The following is a 22302-nucleotide window of genomic DNA, read 5'->3' as shown; positions in this document are numbered from 1 at the left end:
ATTGAGCCACCCAAGTGCCCCTAGAAGTTATCTTATAATCAAAACCTGAGATACCCATGCAAAGCGAGGAGGGAAAGAATACCCTCAGACAGAGAAAGGTTTTTGCAAATAGAGGGAGGTAGGTAAGGGGCACCTGAGACAAGAAAACTGGAAAGGACCCGGTACTAAGGAAAGTGAGTTACATTCTGAAGCTAATGGGGTTCTTTGAAGGGACATAAGGTGTCTTACTCAAAAGTGCGATTTAGCAAATTCATTGGAAGTAGGCAGGCTGGGAGTATTCATAATGGTTAGATTACCGCACCCGTCTGGAGATTGACTACAAAGTGAGGCAACCTGTTGGCGGACCACTGCTGTGCTTGTACGGGGTTGTGTCAGTATGATTGTGAGCTCTTGCGGATGATTTTAATACAAGTTTATTGAAACATATTTGATTTTTATTTTAGAAATTGCATAAAGTAGGCACTCAGATGTGGAATTTCTGTTTCTGCCTATTCATATTGTTTTTCTACCTACCCTTAAAGAGGTAAAATAATGAAATTAACAACTGGATGGCTGTAGAGAGGTTTTGGAGAAGTGTTTGGGTTTCCTTTATTTTTAAGATGCTGCCATCTAGTGAAACTTTCGTAAAATCACTTCATGGTGATCTCATTCAAGTTTGTTATCTTCTGGTCCTTTCCTCAAAACAGTTACATTTTAATAATTTATGTTTCTGCCATCCATGGGGAAAGAATTGAACATACATTAAAACATACAGTAAGAGCTTCCAGTGAATTTTTTTAATGGGGTACCGCTGATGTAACTACAGGATTTATAATAATGAGATATGGTAGGTTGAAGTTAAATGGCTTCTTCACTGCGCCATTCTTTACAAGTAATGGATAACAAAATAAAAATGCTTCCTTTCCTATTCCTTAAGTTTTCTAAGTTGAGTTTTAAAAACAGATAAAAATGGAAAAAAGTGGGAAAAAATGGAAAAAACAAACATCATTGCCTTTATTAGTAATGATGGCAAGAAAAAAGATTTTAAATTTGGAAATCTGTTTTTTTCTAAGTTGAATTTCAATATTAAAATGTATGTTAAAATAGAAACAAATCTCTGTGTGTGTTTATTGAACCCAAGCATTAGTTTGCAAACCCAGATCTTGATCTCTAAGTCTTAATAGATTCTTTTCTGTCACTCTCAAAACTTAGGTTAGCACAGAGCATCTGTTTTATTTTTATGACCTGTATTGCTCATTTTTTTTCTGTGAGAAACAAAATATGAATTCATTCCCCACCCCCCGAAAAAATCCCCTCACAAAATCAGATTCTTGTACTGGTAAGAACTCTTTCTTCTATGAGGTAACTAGCTCTGGCCACATCATAAAGAGTAAGGTTTCTAATTGACTCTTCAGTATACTGTGTTTTTTTTATGAGACTAATGCTGTAGTTTAAGGATCAGAAAATCTTTTCTGTAATGAGCAAGATAGTAAATATTTTTGATTTTGTGACCCGTTATGGTCTCTGTTGAAACAAACTCCTCAAAAGTTGTCATAGATGATATTTAAACAAATGAGACTAGTTTTGTTCAAATACAAATTTATTCATTAAAAACAGGTCATAGTTTGCATCCCTCTATGCATGGAAAGTACCTGTAATAGTAGTTTGAGGTTAGTTATTCTTAAGAGGTATTAGAACAATCTAAAATTGGTCCCTCTGCAATTATTTACTTCAACAATTTCAATCAATATGCGTTTTTCTTCAAACTTGGAGAAAGTGTAAAATTTTGAAAATGTAATTGTATATGCACTTAGTAAGCTAAAAATAGAAAAGCTCACAGGTAAAACATTTTTGCAGGGTGAACTATCACCCCATTTAATGATCAGGGATTTTTTTTTTAAAATTCATGTTTATGTACAAAATTGTTTTAATATGGAATAAGTCACTATATTCTCTAAGTAAAACTTTTACATTTTGGTTCACAGAAAGTTAGAGGTTTTAGTGGTAAGCCATTTAAGTGAAAAGTTACTACTTGGTTCAATTTGGGTAATACAATCTATTGCTTCAGGTTGTCCTTCTGGGTACTTAATAGAGACATAGGCTTAGTTTCTAAAACTGAATTCTACTAGGCAGATATACAAAACATTTGGATCATGTAAACAAGTGAAGAACTAAGAGTAAGAAGCTGTTAGGGTCTCAAGTCAGTATGTAGGGAGAGCACAGTGTAGAGTCATCAACAGCATTTTTATTTGGTCATCTTTGTGTCATCTGATCTAGGCAATACTTCATCTTAGAGATCTGCCACTCTTGACTGAACTCAGCCATGCATCTCTGGCCAACTGATGGAGGTGGGGAGATCAGATGAGTCACGCTGAGCTCAGGTGTGGGTTACTTTGATCCCCATTTCTTCCATCTTCCATCTGAGCCAAAAGGTTGGCTACGCCAGTGCTTGTCGCAGAGATGGCAGAGGGCAGGACAGTTCGAGCCTTATTTATTCACTCAAGTCCCTTGGAATCTCTGCTTGTATTAGATGGGCTAACCATTCCATTGGTCACAATACGTCACCTGGCTAATCCCAGGGGCAGAGAATTGTATCTTGTCCACAGTGGGAAGAACTGAAAAATTACATGGCAAAGGAAATAGGATACAAGAATGGGAACCATTAGGGCAATTTACCATAGTTTGCATATACTTGAATTAATTAAATGTGAGCATGATGTGGGCTTAGTGATAACTGAAAACTACTATTCATCAGGTAAGTAGGATACACTAAAGCAGAGATGATTCTCAAAGTTTTTAGTAACAAAAACCTTTCTACACACTTAAAAATCACTGAGGACCTCAAAGAGGTTTTGATACTCTGTTTATATATATTTACTATATTTGTAAGTAAATATGTTTATTCATTTATTTAGAGCAACAATTACAAACACATTTCATATTAAATAATATGCTGTTAGGGAAACAAAACCATATTTTCTAAAACAAAAAGAAAGTTGTATATTTGGGAAATCTCTTTATTGTTTTGCTTAATAGAAGACAGCTGGCTTTCTTTATCTGCTTCTGTATTCAAGCTCTTCCTCCTTTTTTTTTTTTCTTCATGAAGCATGAAGAAAATTAGTCCTCATGCTGATAGATAGTTGTAAAAAGCAGAAGTATTCTATTGGCTTCACAGTTTATTGTGAATATTGTTTGATACTATATCAGAATTTGACCAGTGATAGGCAATGTGAAACCAAATTACTGAGCTTTCTGCACTTTGTTACATTAACATCCATTGTTTGGTTTTGCACTTGGAATAGATCTTCTATCCATGTGTGATATGAAACATCAAACATTGGTTAGGTGAAAAAATATTAGCTCATTTTTTCCAAATATTTACATAGTTCATTATGTATTGCTTTAAAAATTATGTATTACTACTAAACTCATCAGAAATGTCTTTAAATATTGGGAAATGGTCATCCTCATGAAAGTGGATACAAATTTTCAAAAACCTAATTTCTCTTGGAAACTACTTTTTTTTTTTTTCCCATTGGCAACAAAGACTGAGTTGTTTTCCTTGAATTGACGGACTCATTTCATTCATTTTCAGAAGAATGTCTGTCCAACAGCCAAGTGTGAGTTACTGTTGTTTGTCTTTCAGTTGTTTTTTGATGCAAAAAATCATTCTCTGTGAAGTAAAAGTGGCTAGTTCAGCTTGCAACTCAAATAATTGTATAAGTACGTTATTTTGAGGCAACTGTCTTACTTCAGAATGTGGTCAAATGTTTTATGCATACTCCCACATTCAACATTAAACCTCCGAGAATTAAGGCATTGAGATCTAAAACAAATTAATCATTTCTACAGCTTTCTCAAGGAGATCTTTAAGTGAAACTGTCTTGTTATTTCCCCCTGCAACTAAACGATCTTGACCTGCAGTGACTGCTAGTGTAATTTGATGGCTTGATTTGTGCTAACCTGCCAGCAGTTTTCCCATAATTGCTTTTGCATTATCCGTGCAAATGTCAACACAGTGATGAAGGTGAAAAATGTCTTCGTATTATGAAAACTATCTCAACTTGAAAGGATCTTGAAAATGCCCAGTGTTTTGTGGTTCAGACATTGTGAACCACTGCACCAAAGAATAAACTATAGTTATAGTGCAATCGTTTGTCAGATTTTCTTAGAGATATTTATTCTTACTATTTCTAATCATTAAGCAGATTTAAAACTTGGTCTTTTGTCCTTCCCCAGGGGTGTTTCGTTGGCTTTGATCTAGCACATGCAGTTGGAAATGTTGAACTCCACTTACATGACTGGGGAGTTGATTTTGCCTGCTGGTGCTCCTACAAGGTACAAATTACTTAATATATTTTACATCCTTTTATCACACATTGACATTGATCTAAATGAAACACTGGCTCAGTGGCCAGTTTTAACTATTTGGGTTAATTCCTCCATTACTTTCATTACTGCTTTTTCTGATTTTAGCTCATTACAAAGTCATATGATACAATAGTATAGTAATTAATTAAAATCGGGTATTTTCATCTACTGTAGAGTACTTATTCTCTCAATTACCTGGTTTCTATAAAAGTCAGGAGACAGGGTGGGGGGAACTCCACATTTAGAACTTAATTCAAATTGATTAGATTCTTATTTTTTGTTAATAATGTTGTGAAATTTCTACTATGTAAAGATAATTATTATGGAATCAACTTGTTATTGACATCTGAAGACAACTGACAGGAATCATGGAAATGAAACCAATTTTGCTTTTGTATTTTTTATTTCTTTTTAAGATTTTATTTATTTATTTGACAGAGAGAGACAGTGAAGAGGGAACACCAAGTAGAGGGAGTGGGAGAGGAAGAAGCAGGCTTCCTGCCAAACAGGAAGCAGGATGTGGGGCTCTATCCCAGTACCTTGGGATCATGACCTGTGCCGAAGGCAGATGCTTAACTACTGAGCCACCCGGGTGCCCCTGAAACCAATTTTATTTTAACTTAGTGTTTTTAAAATATACTTTTCTATTATTTAAATATTTTTGTGACAAAATAATTGAAATGAATAAACATTAAAATTAGATAGACTTCATTGGAACTGTATGTATTAGTTGGCAAAATTTGGCCAGGTAAGTAATAGGTATTTATTCTCAATTGATAATGCTATGTTTATTTTTTTTTTTCTTTGAATAAGGTGATGCAAAATTCTGCTTTATTATAAAAGCTCAAATAATCATACATTTTGAGCTAGTCAAAAGTTGGTTTCATAACAAAAAAAAATCAAATGATTTCATTATTTATTTTTGTCATACAATTTAATTTCTTTTCAATCCAGTATTTAAACTCAGGAGCAGGAGGTCTTGCTGGTGCCTTTGTCCATGAAAAGCATGCCCATACAATTAAACCTGCGTGAGTACCATCTTTACATTCTTCGGTGATGAATAAATTAATTTGCGTTAATAATATGCTAAATTTATATGAGTTCATTAAGGTGGTATCCAGTAAGAATCTGGATTGATTATAATTATTACTCTATTAACAATGATGCACTTTATCAGAAATAAATGCTTTTCAAAGAGTTCAGTTGGTTGAACAGAAATTTAATCACAAAAAGGGAAGCTTCAATGCTAAAAATGAGTCACTGTAATCATGTGGAGCAGATGGTTTAATGCAAAGAGACGACTTATTTTTGTTCAAAAATTAGACTTCAGAAAATTTCAGATTCCTCACATTGATGAATAAATCAAAGGCAACCAGAGCTATGCCTAATCGAGCCTTAAATGTGGTATGTTATTATTAAAATTACATCTACCTTTAAAGCTAGAAACATTATACGATAGTCTTGTAAGGATTATCTTCTGTCCTAAAAGATTTTATAATCCATGAAAACTGAAGAAGCTGAACATCGAACAACACAGGCTGACTGCATAAAAAGCAATACTTTTCTACTTTATATAACTTTTTCATTTTTAGAGCAAGTATAAATGCAAATGTGATCTATTAACACATACATACATTTTTATTTGACTGGGGAACTTGTACATTTGTTTTTATCTGGTGTGGAGATACAGATACAATATTCTGCAAAAAGCCCCTTTCATAGTTGTTGTGTCAGAGTGTGTGTGATGAAGACTGTCTAGACTCATAATAGGTAATATAATAATGTTTGATTAGTTTCCTGAGTCTTCTCAGCCACTGGCTGAGTGGAGTAATCTTGACAAGAATTGAAGCTGAATTAGTAATAAAACTTCGAGCACCTCACATTTCTGAGGTTTTACACATATAAATCCAAGAAATTTAAGATGATTTGCTACAGATCACTTAATCATGTCGAAAACTTCTTCAAGATTTTAAAGTTTTAAAATTAAATAGAGCATTTTCTTTAGACAGGTATTTTGGCAGGAAGACATCTTCCACAAATACGCTGTCAGTACATTATATTTCTCCCTATGTCCCAAATTCTCTGAAAAGAACATAAAGCATTACTATGTTATAGGAGTGCCATGCCTATTTTAAAAGGTCTCTTTCTCATTTTTAGCAAACCCCGCTGATGGTGTTTTACCTAGCACAACTGTTTGCCACGTAGACAGTATATAGGATATTTCTTCTCCTGGGTGAAGCCTCACTACTCGCATTTCCCACTCTCCACTTGTTTAAATTGTAATAAAGGATCGGACGTATTACATCAACCCAAAGACAAGCTGGTGGAGTAGTTGGGGGATATGTATATAATCTACACAAATTCTTGAGAATGTAAGGATCAGCAGTTAAATTCTGATCTTAGAGATCTGTTGCATTTGAGAGTTCTTTTATCACTATTTACCCTTCATAGATGAGGAACAAGAGAGGGGGAGGGGTTGTAGTGGGCAGAATCCTGACGTCTTCTAGAACACTGTATGTGTTAAATTTTTGGTCCCAGGAGAAAGACTGTATAGACGGAACAGCTTCATATTACTCCTTGATCACTCGCTGGTCTATAACCTGAAGAATGTTCCTTGATCTCTCCGTGTTGTATCCTTTATATAGAGGTCATACCAACATCTACCTCATAGGCAATGATTCTGAGAATAAAATAGGATAGTGCACTTGTACAATGCTAAGCACAGTGGTTTAAGCATTATCTGTGGTCCTTCATGGAAGTTAAATTGTTTGTTGCTTCACTGGATGTTAACTAGTAGACCTTGGACTAGTGGACATAGTAGAGATCATTTTTCTTAAGTAGAAAACACAATCTCAGAGGTTATGGTTTATGACTTTGAAGACATTAAACAGTTTTACATCCATAACCAAGTTCATTTCATCAGACCTTTGAGAAACTGATTGTGTAAGTCTCCATTCCAGAAATTCTCTCTTGTACAGGGCTTACCATCTTCTTGGTTCCTCATTCATTAATAAGTTGAATGAGCTCTTTGTACGAGAGCCTTGCTTTTAAATTTTTTGAGAATTACACATTATTATCTGTTGTCGCATTTTAACTCTCTGGCTTTGGAGACTGACAAGACTCAAATCAGGCTTGACTCATGAAGCCCTCTCTACAGAAAACCCCAGCTGGTGGTGTGTGTTTGTTGTTAAAGCTTCTTTTTCTATCATGCCCAAGTAATTAATTCCAGTGGAGCCAACTTCTATCCAATAGTGGGAAGTAACTGCTATTAATGTAACAAACTTTGTGGAGTAAACGCTATTGCTTTTTTAAAGGGTGACATCTAGTGGCTAAGCATGTTATTGCAAATAAATAGTATACAAATGACATTTCATTATCCAGCCGTTTATTCTTTCTCAAGAAGTTTTAATTTTATATATTTAAATTAGTTTTTTTTTATGTTATTTGACAATAGTGCAATATTGTGTAGTCAAATCCTTCAATAAAGAAATGAAACCAGGATGAAGGTCAAAGTTAGGATTGGGGGCAGGCTAAGCTTGTGATTAAACAGAATGCAAAAATGTTCATCAAGGGTGGTGAAGAAGGGCATTATGGAAGCGACTGACCCACCCGGTGTAGAGAATGGATCCCAAGATATGTAGCCCTGCATTCTAAAGTTTAGTATTCAGTGTATAACTTTGAAGTATTTCTTATATGTTTCCATTAGCAACTGGTAAATTACATCTGTACCAAGAATTTCACTACTTCTTCTTCTTCTTTCTTTCTTTCTTTTTTTTTTTTTTTTTTTTTTTTGTTTAAATAGGCATTTTGGCCATTGTTCAAACAGATGACCTAAGACTTTTTCCAAGAATCTTTTGCCAATAAAGAGAAAGAGAGTACAGTCCATAGTCGATCCGCTGCATTAAGCATCATAACTCAAGCTGTTTTTCTTAACTAGCATTTGACCTTGTCCTAGTTTATCACTACCTTTTCTCATTCCAGTGTCATATTCTAAACGTTGTCTGTAGCTAAGAATTACTCTAAATTAGAACTGGTTGTGAGTAAATGTTACTTTTTTTTTTTTTCGTTCAAGGCTGACTGCAACTCAGTCTATAAAATTAATAATAATCATTCTGAGATATAAAGGGAAATATTTTTAATTGTAGGTATTTGAGGATCAGAAGTTTGTCACTAAAAAGAAGGACTTACATACTTTGATTTCCTTTTTTACTTCATAAATGTTGACTTTCCTGATATACTTTAGATCAATACTTTTTAATTTTATGGGATTCAAAAATATCTGAATCTCATAAAGTGATTGTTCTGTAAGAGTCCATAGACTGTAGTTCAACACCCCCCACCACACATAACACAATTTTTTTTTTTTTTCTTTTGAGAGACTAGAATAAGAGCAGGAGTGGATCATATGCGCTATTAAGATTCCTTCTGTCACTTATTTTTTCCCCATCCATTCAAACCATACGTACTAGACAATGGCTGTTCTTTACTTTCCGTGCTGGCATAACAAACCTTCAAATACTCCACTGTATTAGATCCCTTGAAATGTCCATTTCCCCTGGGATTGTGTGTGTGTGTGTGTGTGTGTGTGTGTGTGTGTGTGTGCTTTTTGAGTGACCAAGAATGGAGCATACTGATAATTTTGATGAAAATGCTAGAAGTTTAAATCATGCCAGTACATTTCCATAATCAGCTAGAGGTGTTTGATTGAGGCCTATAAATAGAGCTGTCATTTTTAAGGTTTTATTGAGGGCTTGAGTCATCTCCTTTATTTTAAAAAGTCATTTGAATGCTAAAAAGAACTAGCCAAAGAGACTAGACAACCTCAGTGCATAGTTAAGGCAAATTTTAGAAGTCAGAGATGTAAGTTATTACTACTATTTTTATTTGGCAACTTAAAAAAAAAAGAAGAAGAAGAAGACATGTCAAACAATATTCAGGAACGTCTAAGAAAGGATAAAAAGAGGCATGAAGAAATATGCCGTGCTTGGCCCAACTGGATGATTAATGTTACGAGGGGAGATCATCTAATGCACATTTGTTCTGGGGAATGCTGACTCGATACATTGATTCTACATACTTTTCCAGGCAGTGTTGAAGAATGCCATCATCCAAAACTTAACCTATAATTTAAACCTTGTTTTGGTTTCTTAGTGATCCTTTCGGAATTAACTACTTATCACAACCTTGTCTCGTACCTGCGTAAGGTCTCCTTGTTAAACGCTAAAGAGTAAGAAAGTGTAGGTGACACCAGTAAAGTATGTAAATTCATGTCTCTAGATCCTTTAAAATGTGATAGGCCAATATCTATAGATTTCTCAGCGTTTTGACAGAATCTCTAGTTCAGATTCTCCCAGGGTATCTGTTCTACCCATTTAGCCTGTTTCTTACATTCAGTTTTTAGTACGAACATGGATCACTTCTTAGCCACGACTTTTTGACTTCTCAGCCATATTAGAGATCCTTGGCCATCTCCTGTGCTTCCACCCACAGCCCTAGGCCTCCATTGTGCCGTTTTCTTCTGCTTCTGCTCCAATTTATGTGATGACTCTTCTATATTTTACAAAGTTTACCCTTTCACTTTTTCACTGATTCTCTCAATGCCTCAACCCTTGGCCCCCGAGCCCAGAAATACCTCATCCACAGACGATTTCAACAGTAGGCATTTGTAGAAGACACAGCTTTGCCACTTGCTTGCTTTTTAGCTCTTACTTTAATCTGACTTCAGATTACAAGATTTTCTGATTATCAAAGCATTAAACCAGTTCCCAAAGATACATGGTAATGTAGGAAAGCAAAGATTGTCATAATAGGAAATTTTCCCTTCATCTATATCTATGAATTATTGTAAAAAGTTTTGGTCTTTTGCTGATTATAGAATGTTATAAATATCAGAAAACACAATGAAAACATAATGAAAATGGATTGTAAAGTAAAATGTTTCAAGAGATTCAAAATTTCCTGGTGAAACTAAAGTGATACTTTAAGTGATACTAAAGAACTGCTGAATCAAAAAACTATGGACAGTGAGACTCTGTCAGAGTTAGAACCAGTAACAGATGAAGTAGAGGAAATTAGACATGGTACTTCAAAAGTAAATGACTTGAATATCAGGGATTAAAAGGAAATGATGAATGCTTCAAAAATTTTTATAGAAATGATCTTTTCTGTGGTCATGCCAAAAAAGTTAAATGTAATATGAAAGTTTGTATTTTTTTATCTCAATATTTTTTAAAAATACACCAAAAATGAACACTTTATTATTTTTTCTTTCTAACAATTAGCACATTATATTTTGAGTTTATCAAATTACAAGTTAGTTTTTATGCAATCTTTAAAAAGTATTTATTTATTTATTTAAAAGAGAGACAATGAGCAAGAGTGAGAGCATGAGCGGTGAAGAGGGAGAAGCAGGCTCTGCTGAGCAGGGAGACCGACGCAGGAATCAATCCCAGGATCATAACTGGAGCCTAAGGCTATTGTTCAACTAACTGAGCCACCCAGAGGCCCCTAATTTTTATATAATTTTAAACTTATTTTTTAAGAGCTTCTCAATCACCTTTAAGTTTTCCCATTAATTACTATAAAATATGGTTATTGGCTTAAAGTGAATTTTATTTTAAATGGTCTTTTTGTATTGGTCATCAAATAGTGAAGAGTTCCAGAGATACCCATGTATCTCTCTAATCGCAGGAATTAAACATGGTAAAACTTCCATTTTATCTTACTCCCAACAAGTGTCCTTTCTAAGGTACTCATTTCTTTGTCATGTAAAGAGAATGATCCTGAGTCGATTAAGAAGACATGAACAGATGTAACCAACACATATTTTTGTGCAAGTAGCTTTCACAGGTGGAAGTAAATATAAGATATTGCTATGATTTTAATTTATAATCCACTTGGAGAGATTATTTTAGTAACTGAATAAATGATTTAAATGACAGGTAACATAAGGTTAGAATATGTGCCATAGGCAGCTTCTTAATTGCTAGGTGAGGGGCTCCTGGGTGGCTCAGTCAGGCATCTGCCTGCGGCTCAGGTCATGTGAGATCAAGCCCCCCATCGGGTTCCCTGCTTGGGGGGAGGCCTGCTTCTTCCTCTCCCTCTCCCTCTGCCTGTGTTCCTGCTCTCCCTATCTCTCTGTCAAATTAATTAAAATCTTTAAAAAAGAAATTGCTAGGAGACTTATCAGACAGTGCCATAGGAGCAGCGGAGGGATTAATGTCTAACTCAAGTGCTTTGGAAAAGCTTGAGTAAGGTGGGGGGGAATTTAGTTACAAATCCTCTGCTAAATGGAATGCTGTGTTAACTAAGCGAATAAATTTACTCTCTATTACTTTGAAAGCTGAAATTGTTGCTTATGAGAAAGACTTCACTTGGTTAGTTTCATATTTAAGAAAATATAAAGAACAATTACTTAAATGACATTTCTTAAAGGGATATATCAGGTGATCATTTCCTCCTTACACTTTTTACTAGAATTTTTATGGAATCTGAATTATTGGCTTAACATTTAAAAGTTTGCTTATTATCATAAAATTGCTCTATTCCCGTTCTACAGTATTTTAGAAATTATAAACAGTGGTGAAATCGAGTTTGTTTCATGCTCATACCTAATTTCAAAGACATGCTCATGGATTAGGTTATACTAAGTCCTAGTCCCCAAATCTTAACTGTGAGGGGTCCAAGAGATCATACTTTGGTTGAAGAAAACTCAACTATGGAATCATGACATACAACCTACACGTATCTTCATTCAGAAACCATTTTAGATTAGTAACTCTGTGCTTGACAATTTGTACTATGCAAAATTACCTAGGTGGTTTTTCTGTGTTGTGAATTTAAGCTGTGATCATAAAAATAACATTTATACTGTTAGGTGTGATCATGATTAGAAATAAGTTCAGTAAATAATATCTTTTTTTTTTTTTTTTTTTTTTTTTTAAGCTCAGGAGATAAAGTAATCCTGGCTCTAAAGGAAAGCCAAAATAGTAATTATCAGTATAAAAAGATACATTAAAGCCATTGTTCCTTGCAAATCATTCTTCTCAGATAATGATGACATAATCATTAATTTGGGGAAATTGGAGTCTTTTGAAATCTCAAAATTTATTTTCTCTTCTAAAATTGCAGTCTAGTGTCTCTGAAGATATATGAGGTCAATGAACCTTTCAGACACCAAAACTAAAACTTGTCAAAGAGCTTCAGCTCTTATTTTAATAACTGCAAGTTTTGCCCCTGAAATGACCTTTGAAATCTGCAGGGGGTTTTGTTGTTGTTTTATATTAACTATGAAGAACTATTGCTAAACTTTTATCTGAGAAATATACATGTAGCTCTCTTGCTCTTGAAGATTTGCCAAAAGAGCCATGCTACAGTGATAACCTGCTGTGCAGGGCAGTACGGGGAACTTGGTCCTTACACACAGACCTAATGGGTCCAGGTACTTCCAAGACTGCCGGTAACTTCACAGATGATAAGAACTCTTGTCATATATTGTTCCAAACAAAGGTCTGAGCTCATGTGATGGGTTTTCTTTTTTTCTTTGTTTACCTGTGTTTTCTCGATGCCAAAGGAGAATATTTGATTGGGAAGAAATGATAATTTTCTGTAGAGTTGAGGTCTCGCTCTTTGTCATGATCCGTCCATGTATAGAGAGTATTTCTTGCTCTTTTCTCTGCTCCAATCAGCTTTGGTTAAGATCTCAGAAGACTTGGTAGAAGTTTGGTACAAGCCATGGAAACTTAGGCAGAAAATGGCCTTGTTTTTTTTTTTTTTTAAGGACCCTGTGATTCTTGTGAGAATTCATCTTGATGTGTTCAAGGTGATAGCTTAAAAATTGATTATAAATTAATTTTAAAATTTTCGATTAGAGTGACATTGTCCTACTTTTGGCTAACCAAAAGGCCAAGAAGTGATAGACTGACATTGTCCTTATGATCTTTCTTTACTTTCTTAATCTGGAGTGCCCCAAAAAATACTTTTAAAAATTTTGTTGTTGAATATATGTCTTTCTTTACTCTTAGCATAATAGACAAACCATCTTCTAGCATATGGAAGCAGTTCTACTTCGCAAGTTATTCTGAAGGGGGCATGATTTTCAAAATACTGTCAAATTAAATATGCATTTCCATATGCTTCTACAAAGACCAAATATATCCAGGAAAACTAGTTACAGACAATTTAAAAAATCCTTCATGAGTATTTTAATCAACATTGCAACTGGTCCTTTCAGAAGTCCTAAATTCAGACATCTCTCTGTTTTTGTGCTTTTAATATCAATATTACCTCAAAGGATTATAAACCAGTCTTTCAAGATAATAATATATTTCCAGAAAGTAGATACAGAAAATTTTCAAATGATTTAATTGTTAATAAAGCTTTCCTACCAGGAAAATAATTGACTTAGCTCTTTTAAGGATACCATGTTATTCCAAAACTTTAGGAAATAATTTTCATTAACCAAAACTCACGATATCAGGAAGTGCTTTTTTATTTTATAAACTTCACTTGTCATACTCTTAGATCTCTGGACATACTTGAACAAACCTCCTGTTGAGTCAGATTTGAAGATGTAATGAATATGTAACAGAACCAAGTGAAACACTCCAAACAGTATTTACAGATGAGTGAGCAAATGAGAAGAGGAAAAGAAATTGAGTTTCGTGATACCGTCTCATATTATTTTCCAGAGCAGCGTTAAATCAGTAAACTTAGAAAGTGCAGAGTAATTGTGAACAGATGAATGTTTTTTTGGAAAATAAGATTTGATAGAGATCTTTTCTACTAACTCAGAGCGAGTTGGTAATATTTTACCTAATATTGCAGACATGTCAAGCCTTTTAATAGTCATTCTTGGCAACTAATTGCTGACATCAAGGGATGAATGTACAATTTACGAGCTAAGCAACCTGTTTTGTCAGTTTTTGAGATTTTTGTTTGTTACCAACACCTTTGAATCTTCTTCTGTCACTTAGCTATGCTTTTACTTTTCCTCCGAAAGTGCTGGTCACCCACTGCCTTTCTCTCAGTTGTTTTTTTTTGTTTGTTTTTTTGTTTTGTTTGTTTGTTTGTTTGTTTTCTACTGTTTTCTCTTACCCTTATTCTTATGCACTAGCTCCACCTTCCTTATATGTACCTGAATTGCTGTTATGTCAGGATTCCAGTATCTCCTTGAACTATAGCAGTTGTAGCTTTTGTGTCCAAGCCTTTCTTCTCACTCTGCAGGGCGGTTCTGCAGTGTTAATGTGCTGATGTGAGGAGCAGCCTGGGAATGTGATTGGGAGATTGGGTACCTGGCAACCAGGTCTAAATCCTACCCAATGGATCTGCCCTGAGGTCAGAGTTTCAGTACATTTAAACCCTTCTCCGTTTGTGTTTGGTCATCTAAGGAGTTTTGATTAGCTAGAAGATACTGTCCGTGGGAGCTGGGAGAAACAACTTCGGCTGATACTAGGTGAATAGAGCGTGGAGCAACCACAATGAAGAGCCACCCCCCTCCCCCGAAAAAAATAAATCTATGATTGTTTATAAAAAGAACTTAGTATTTTCAGTGAATACTGTGGAATAATTTTGACTTATAATTGTATAACACTCCTGTAGTACCTTCACAGTCATTAAATGAATATTTATTGAGCATCATATATTTATATATATTCCAGGCAATTTTTAAAGTGGGATGTATGGGCAAACAAAGCAAAGATGGTTGTCCTCATATACATTCCATCAAGAGAAGACAAACCATACCTAGAATAAGGGGGAAATTATTTAATGTGTTTGAAGTTGGTAAGTCCTTTAGACACGTGGAAAAACAGGAGGGAAAAGAAGGTATAACAGCACTATCCATGGAATCCTTGGCAACATGGCATATTTAAAAGGTATTCAAGAAAGCCCACACTGGGAAAATAAAATGTGAATGAAGAGGTAAAGGAGGTGGGGTTTGGGTCGAGCAGTTATCTGGTGAAATCAGTTCCAGGCAGAAGAAGTATCTAAGCATAAAAGTTCTCAGACATGAATGTGTCTTGAATATTTGAGGAATAGCAAAGTGGCTAGCATAGCTGGAATAGATTGAGCCTACTGGAGATTAGTATGTGAAATTAGAGAGAGAGAGGGGCCAGAAAATGTAGGCCCTTAAACAAGGTTATATGGAGACACGGGCTCCATTCCCATTTGGCCAGAAATAGGACATGACACAGCAACTTGCAAAATGATCCCTCTGGTGTCTTTGTTGGAAACAGACTATAGGACAGACAGTAAGGGTAGACTTTGGAAGACCAGCTGGGGAGCCATTACAGAAAGAAGGCAGGGGATCACAATTCAAAGCAGGAGAGTAGCAGAGGAGGTGATAAAAAGTTGTACAGATTAATGATCTATTATAAAAGATGGCAGCACTCTGAAAGAGGTCAAGAACAGAAACATATATATGTCACTTAAAGGATGTCAGCAGTCATACAGAAGTGAGCTGCTCACTACCTAAAATATGGTCATGGCTAATGGAATGAAGAAAGCAGGATAGAGTTAAAAGTTATTAGAAAGTTGAGCCAAGAGGACATAGAAAGTTTGTGGTTAGAGGGGAAGGATTAATTGGATGTTTGGGCAGAAGGATGCTAAATCATTAATTAAATGTCATGTAGTTATTTCATTTATTAGCTAAAAAACTATTTCTTGAGATCTACTGTAGGCAAAACAGTATGCAGTACAAAGGGTATACAGATATGAATGAGCTCCTACTGTCCGTTCTATGTGACCAGCAAAAGGAAGGATAGATTGGAGAAATCTTTGTTGAGGAGGGGATACTTGAGCTGACTGCAGAAATTCTCCCAAGTCTTACTGAGACTGGAGGGGAACAGGCAGCAGGAGCATGTTCAAGGCAGGGTGGTTTTACCTGCATCCCAGTCGGAGACCAGGAGATGGAGTTCCTTGCGTTCCGAATAAGGAATGTCAGTTCTTATCTTAAAGACAGATGGAAGCCATTGGCTGTTCACATGGAACAAGTTTACAGACTCAGGTCTCTTCAGCTCTCCTTGTGGGGAAAAATAATTAGGCATGGGGGATTTGCTAAGATTTCTTCTCGCTTTAAAACTGTGATTGTCAAACAATAAAAATGAAGCATCAGAACACAGTGGACTGCATCTAGGAATATGTTAGAAACTGAAACCAGTTTGATGGAAATATGGGTGTCATCAACTATATCGATGACTTCAGTGACCTTTATCCCCAACTACCCTTTTGTGGTAGGTGGATGCAGTAAAGCAGGGGTAAGTCCAGACAGATTTGTAAAAACTTGACTATAACCTTCTCTCTTTCCTTTTCTCAAGTATAAAGGACTACTATATGCCTATTTCTTAAGGTTCAGCTGCCAAAATTTTATTATGAAAATTAAGAATATATAAAAGCTATTTGAATGAATAAATTTCTCATTACTTCTGAATAAAACAACTTTTGTGGAACTTTTTGATTCTGCAAAACATAATTTTTTGATGAGAATCTTAGGTGATATACTTTTACTTGAGCCTAGGTTATACAAGGCATTACGATATGAGACGACAGGCATTCAGATTTATCTCCAGTTGCTGTTACAGATTTCTAAAAATAAACAATTATGATGTACCCCAAATATTCCATGTTTTTTTTTTTTTTTAGCTATGTTCTAACAATTTGATTCAAAACATGTTTTGAGGCCATGAAAGCAGTCAGACTATTGTATTTAGTTTTCAGTTATGACTTTGACTGAGAGAAAGAAAGAAGGCTGGGGATGGAAGAGGCAGGGACTGAATGGGGAAGATGAAGGGGGAGGGGGAGGGAAAGAGGACGAGAAAGAGGAAAAGGAAGAGAAAAAACACTTCAGTCAGGTTTATATTCCTAAACACAGACTAAAATTATTAAATGTATGGTAATAAATTGTCGAATTAAAGGACATTATATAATCAGTCTTTTGTGGAAATGTACTATTTAGAACCGATTGTGATGTAATTTTCTCATTTGCTGAGTTGCTCTAGTGATGAACTGCATTTTTAACACAGATTAAGGAGCCTGGGAAAAGTTGTTTTGGTGAGATACAGGATAAGGAGAGGTAAGGGGTTTGTGGAATAAGTTGAATTAATTCAGTGCATGAAATATTCAGGGATTTCATACTGGAGATTCTGCCATTAAAGTCTTGCTAAGGAGATCAAGGAGAGTTGGGTATTTCATTTCCTAACTCTTAGCATCCAAAATCATATTCAGTGGATCCCTGGTGGTCTTCTCTTAGTGAATTTGAATATCATGCCTCAAAGATGTTTTTATAATAAGCGATGCTTTCCATTTGATAATACCTATTTGAAACTCCTTTTAGGAAATTTATGATGTTCAAAGAACACAAAGCATATTAAAACCTTTATTTTTTATTATTTATCAGACCTCTTCCAAAACCTTCTCTTAGAATTCTGTTAATGTATTCTAAGTAAATGAACTCCCTGCTTGATTTCTAGTTTTTGGTGGCAAAAGATTAAAATTTCTAGTCCAAGTGCAATGAGATTGCATCTTAATTGTTATTGTTCATATTTCAGTTTGTAGAAATGATTTGTGGCCCTGATGTGATAATAGCTACTTATAAACTAATTTAATGGTTTTTAATTTTACTTCATTAGCTTTGGAATATTGGCTTTATAGAATTCATGCCAATATTTCATTTAGATTACCTTCCTTTTCTATTTTATTTTGTCTTTCCTATGCTCCATATGGTGGGGTCTTAAAATGAATTTAACTTTCCCTTAGATTTTTTGTGATGTATTTTGTGCTTGAATGAATTTTTTTAAATCACCATTTCTTTTTTTTTTTAAAGATTTTATTTATTTATTTATTTGACAGACAGAGATCACAATTAGGCAGAGAGGCAGGCAGAGAGAGAGAGAGAGAGAGGAGGAAGCAGGCTCCCTGCAGAACAGAGAGCCCGATGTGGGGCTCAATCCCAGGTCCCTGGGATCATGACCTGAGCCGAAGGCAGAGGCTTTAACCCACTGAGCCACCCAGGCGCCCCTAAATCACCATTTCTTTATTTGACTATAAACAATCCCCATTCCAACTATAAAGAATTCAACGTGCGATATACAAACAATATGCTTTTCCAAGTTTACTAAATTAGATGCCTCAGTCAGTGCTTTTTGAAGTAAAGGAATTGATTACAGAGATTATTAAAAAAGAGAAAGTAAAAAAATATATATATAGAAAAGTTTTCAAGAAAAATATTATATATTTCTGACAACTCAGAAACCTAAGTGCATTTTTAAGTAATCTGGGGGATAACTGCTTTTATAGAATCTCTGATTGATTAAAAATATATATACCCCAGGTGATTTTTGCATTTGCTTGTGAATATTCTTGATCATTAGGGTTTCAATGTACATTTATGTTTCAACAACTAACACTTGTGTTATTTTAGACGGTATATCAAGAGTCTTGAAACCTCAGTATCCTCATCTGTATAGTGAGGATAATGATAGTATCTAAATCATAGTATTATTTTATAAAAATCAAGCAACTGCTTAGAGCAGTGGCTCATAATGAAATCTCAGTTAACATTTGTGTCTGTTGCTTTCAAAAGTAGTAAACAATTGGGGCGCCTGGGTGGCTCAGTGCTTTGGGCCTCTGCCTAGGCTCGTGGTCCTGGGGTCCTGGAATGGAGCCCCGCATTGGGCTCTCTGCTCGGCAGGGAGCCTGCTTCTCCCTCTATCTCTCTGTCTCCCTCTCTGGTGACTTGTGATCTCTGTCAAATAAATAAATAAAATCTTTTTTTAAAAAAGTATTAAACAATTATAGGAACTTAAATCAGGAGAAACACATGCATCCCTAAGTTAAACTTGTTGGACCATTTGTATGTGTTTACTTTTTATTATTATTATGATTTTTTAGATTTAATTAATTAATTAATTAATTAGACAGAAAGAGAGAGAGAGCAAGCAGGGAGAACAGAAGAGGGAGAGGAGGGTAGCAGGCTCCCTGCCGACCAGAGTTCCAACATGGGGCTCCATCCCAGGACCCTGGGATCATGACCTGAACTGAAAGTAGATACTTAACTGACTGAGCCACCCAGGTGCCCCTTCTTGGACCATTTCTACAAGACTAGTTGAGGAGTCAGTCACCTGGATTCACATTGCTCACATTGTTCAATTGGAAGATAATATGGGGGAAAGACTTTATCTCATACATATTATTTTGGTAAATAGAATTTTTTTATCATTTTATTTAAATTAACACTTTTTTTTCAAAAGTTTAATCTAGTGGGTGCCTGGGTGGCTCAGAGGGTTAAAGCCTCTGCCTTCGGCTCAGGTCATGATCTCAGGGTCCTGGGATGGAGCCCCACATCGGGCTCTCTGCTCAGCAGGGAGCCTGCTTCCTCCTCTCTCTCTCTCTCTCTCTCTGCCTGCCTCTCTGCCTACTTGTGATCTCAATCTGTCAAATAAATAAATAAAATCTTTTTTCAAAAAAATTTTAATCTAGTTAGTAGGGTAAGAGTTACAGTAGCATAGGATTTTCTATTAAAAATATATCACTGATGTTGTTTTTCATGAAAATATTGAATAACCTGAAAAATGTCAGACATTAAAGAAGAAATCTCAATACTTTCTTATTTCACAAGGGGTTATGGGTAAAAATAAGTTTAATAAGAAAAATGTCATTTTTTGTTGTAATATCCCATTCGAATGATTAAATTTCTTTTTATCTAGTGAAAGTGTACAGCAATTAATTTTAGACAGTTGCAACCATTTCCCAAAGAACTAACATTTAGAATTTAATTAAGATTAAAAATAGATACCCCCATTATTAAGAGAACATGGTAATTATGGATACTTTGTATCAGAATAAAGATGCAAAGGAAGAAAAGCAGCATATGAAAAATCAGTGATGGTTTGAAACAGTTCACAACTAATGGCCTCAGGACTTTGGTGCACATACTATGTGGAGTATCTCTACCTGCCATTTTTTAATGGCTACATGGCATAAAACTAAGAGAGTTTGTATTTACAATTTGTGGAATTGTTTTGATGAATATTTTCTTCAAATAATGGCTTTGATCACTGAAGTTACTGACATTACTGTCTCATCCGTAATCAGACTGTAGTGCCGTGTTATGTAGAAAGTTACATTATTATCTCCCTATTCTAGTGTACTTTGATCCCATTTACTACTAATTGTTGGGGAATTATGAAGAGCCTTTACGAAGAGCTGTTACTTTCTTTTCTTTTGCTTCTCTTACTCTCCTTTCCTTCATTTAATAACTTTAAAATTCAAGTTGATGAAACTGAACTTACCTTCCCGAGTCTACGGTTTCATTTCTTTGAGGGTCTCAGTCCACTCAAAATCTCACTCCTAATGGAATATGTTGGCAACTCTGTCTTTTTCAGCTGTTGGTTATATCAGACATCTAGGTTCCAGTCCATTTTCCTTCTGTCAATTTGTGCCACCTCAGTATGTCCCCTGGATGCTTGCTTCTCCATGAAGACTCACAGGTCCACCCACAGTTACAAGGGAAGGGGTGATACAAGGCATGAACACCAGGAGGCAGGGATGGGAGGAACCCACCCACCCTTTTGTTGAATTAATACCTACTTAATTAGTTCCTACCCCCAGCCAGGCCCAGTAGATTTTAAACTCTGTGGACAAGGACCATTTCTGTTCTAGCTCACTGTACTGTCTCTTGTCTGTACCTTTCTGCAAAGTGTCTCATTAACTACATGTGAAGAATGACTGAAATATAGAAAAACTTGCTGTCCCTCCTCACTGGAGGGGGGCTCCTGTGGGTGTGGGGGTGGCTGGATGGGGCCAGGGGAATGCTGAAAAGATTTAAAGAAAGAAAGAAAGAAAGAAAGAAAGAAAGAAAGAAAGATACATTGATTTATTCTAATAAGCTTCAAAAAAGAAAAGTAATTTAATTAGGAGCAGAAATATTAGAAGTAAACTCACGAATACTAAGTGTCAACTTTACTCTAACTTCATTAAACCATTGACCTTACCCATGTCTATTTTAGCTCCTGCTCTGGGTGTCTCAGCTTCTACTTGCTTATTGGCTTGTTAAGATACTCTGAACACTGTTCTTCAACTTCCTTCTGCTGTTGCCACCTCAACCACAGGTTCTTGCTTTGGGTCAGGGTTCCTGCTTATATATACTGAGCAGGATACGGTCTTACTTAGTTATGTTCCTTTGGGTAATCACCCAACCTCTGTAATCCTTCCTTTTCTCAAAAGGAAGTGTGGAAATAATACCTACCTCAGAGTATTATTGCAAAGGTTAAGTGAAATGACATGAAACTGTCATGCCCATTTCCCAGCCAACATGTCTTGGTTTGGTCCTTTTTTGTTAAAAGTTTGTTGCAAAAAATTTGATTAAACCATGTCTTTTGAATAAGATTTCCTGTTGGCATAAGAACCAATAATTTGATTAGCTACATCACTCTGAAAGGTAGTATGGGCTTATATAACTTCCACTCAGGAGTGATGTGGGTGCTGGGGCCAAGGGTGATGAATGGGGAATAGTTAGAATCTCCAATGGGGTCTAGAGGCTGGTTCCCTTCATACTAAGCCCTTACATAGCAAAATATAATCTCTTCAGTAAGCAAATGTAAAAGAAGTATATCATCATTAAGTAATGAGACAGACACTTAGAAACAATCATAATATCCTTTTTGAACTTTTTCAGATATGAAGTTAAAATGCTTTTTATAGATTCAGTAAATAGAGTGTCAAACACGATGGCCTGACTCAGTTATGGAATCCATTGTTGGTTTTTCTTTTCTTTTTTCCCCTAAGAAGAACACATTTTTCCCTTCATGTAGTCACTTGTTTCTTTCACATTTAGGTTATGAACATGTCACCAGTACTTGCAAGCACAACCCTATCATTCCTCCTGTGATACCATGTTCGCACACTGGGTCTTTGATGTTGTTCTCAGATACTCCCAGCAACCATCATAACTCACGC

The 22302-nt window shown here is 35.4% G+C and overlaps 1 protein-coding gene across 7 annotated transcripts in view; it reads left to right on the top strand.

Annotated features, from left to right (window-relative positions):
- Nucleotides 1–22302, top strand: part of KYNU (kynureninase) — a 133354-nt gene that overhangs the window by 82130 nt on the left and 28922 nt on the right. For all 7 annotated transcript variants that reach the window (XM_059394358.1, XM_059394355.1, XM_059394356.1 and 4 more), the window contains 2 exons: nt 4219–4317; nt 5305–5378. In XM_059394358.1, coding sequence (XP_059250341.1) covers nt 4219–4317; nt 5305–5378 — 173 coding nt within the window. The remainder of the gene's footprint in view (nt 1–4218; nt 4318–5304; nt 5379–22302) is intronic.

This window comes from Mustela nigripes, chromosome 3 (assembly GCF_022355385.1).
Source record: "Mustela nigripes isolate SB6536 chromosome 3, MUSNIG.SB6536, whole genome shotgun sequence".
In the NCBI taxonomy this organism is placed as follows: Eukaryota; Metazoa; Chordata; class Mammalia; order Carnivora; family Mustelidae; genus Mustela; species Mustela nigripes.
This window is presented reverse-complemented; position numbering and strand designations above follow the sequence as displayed.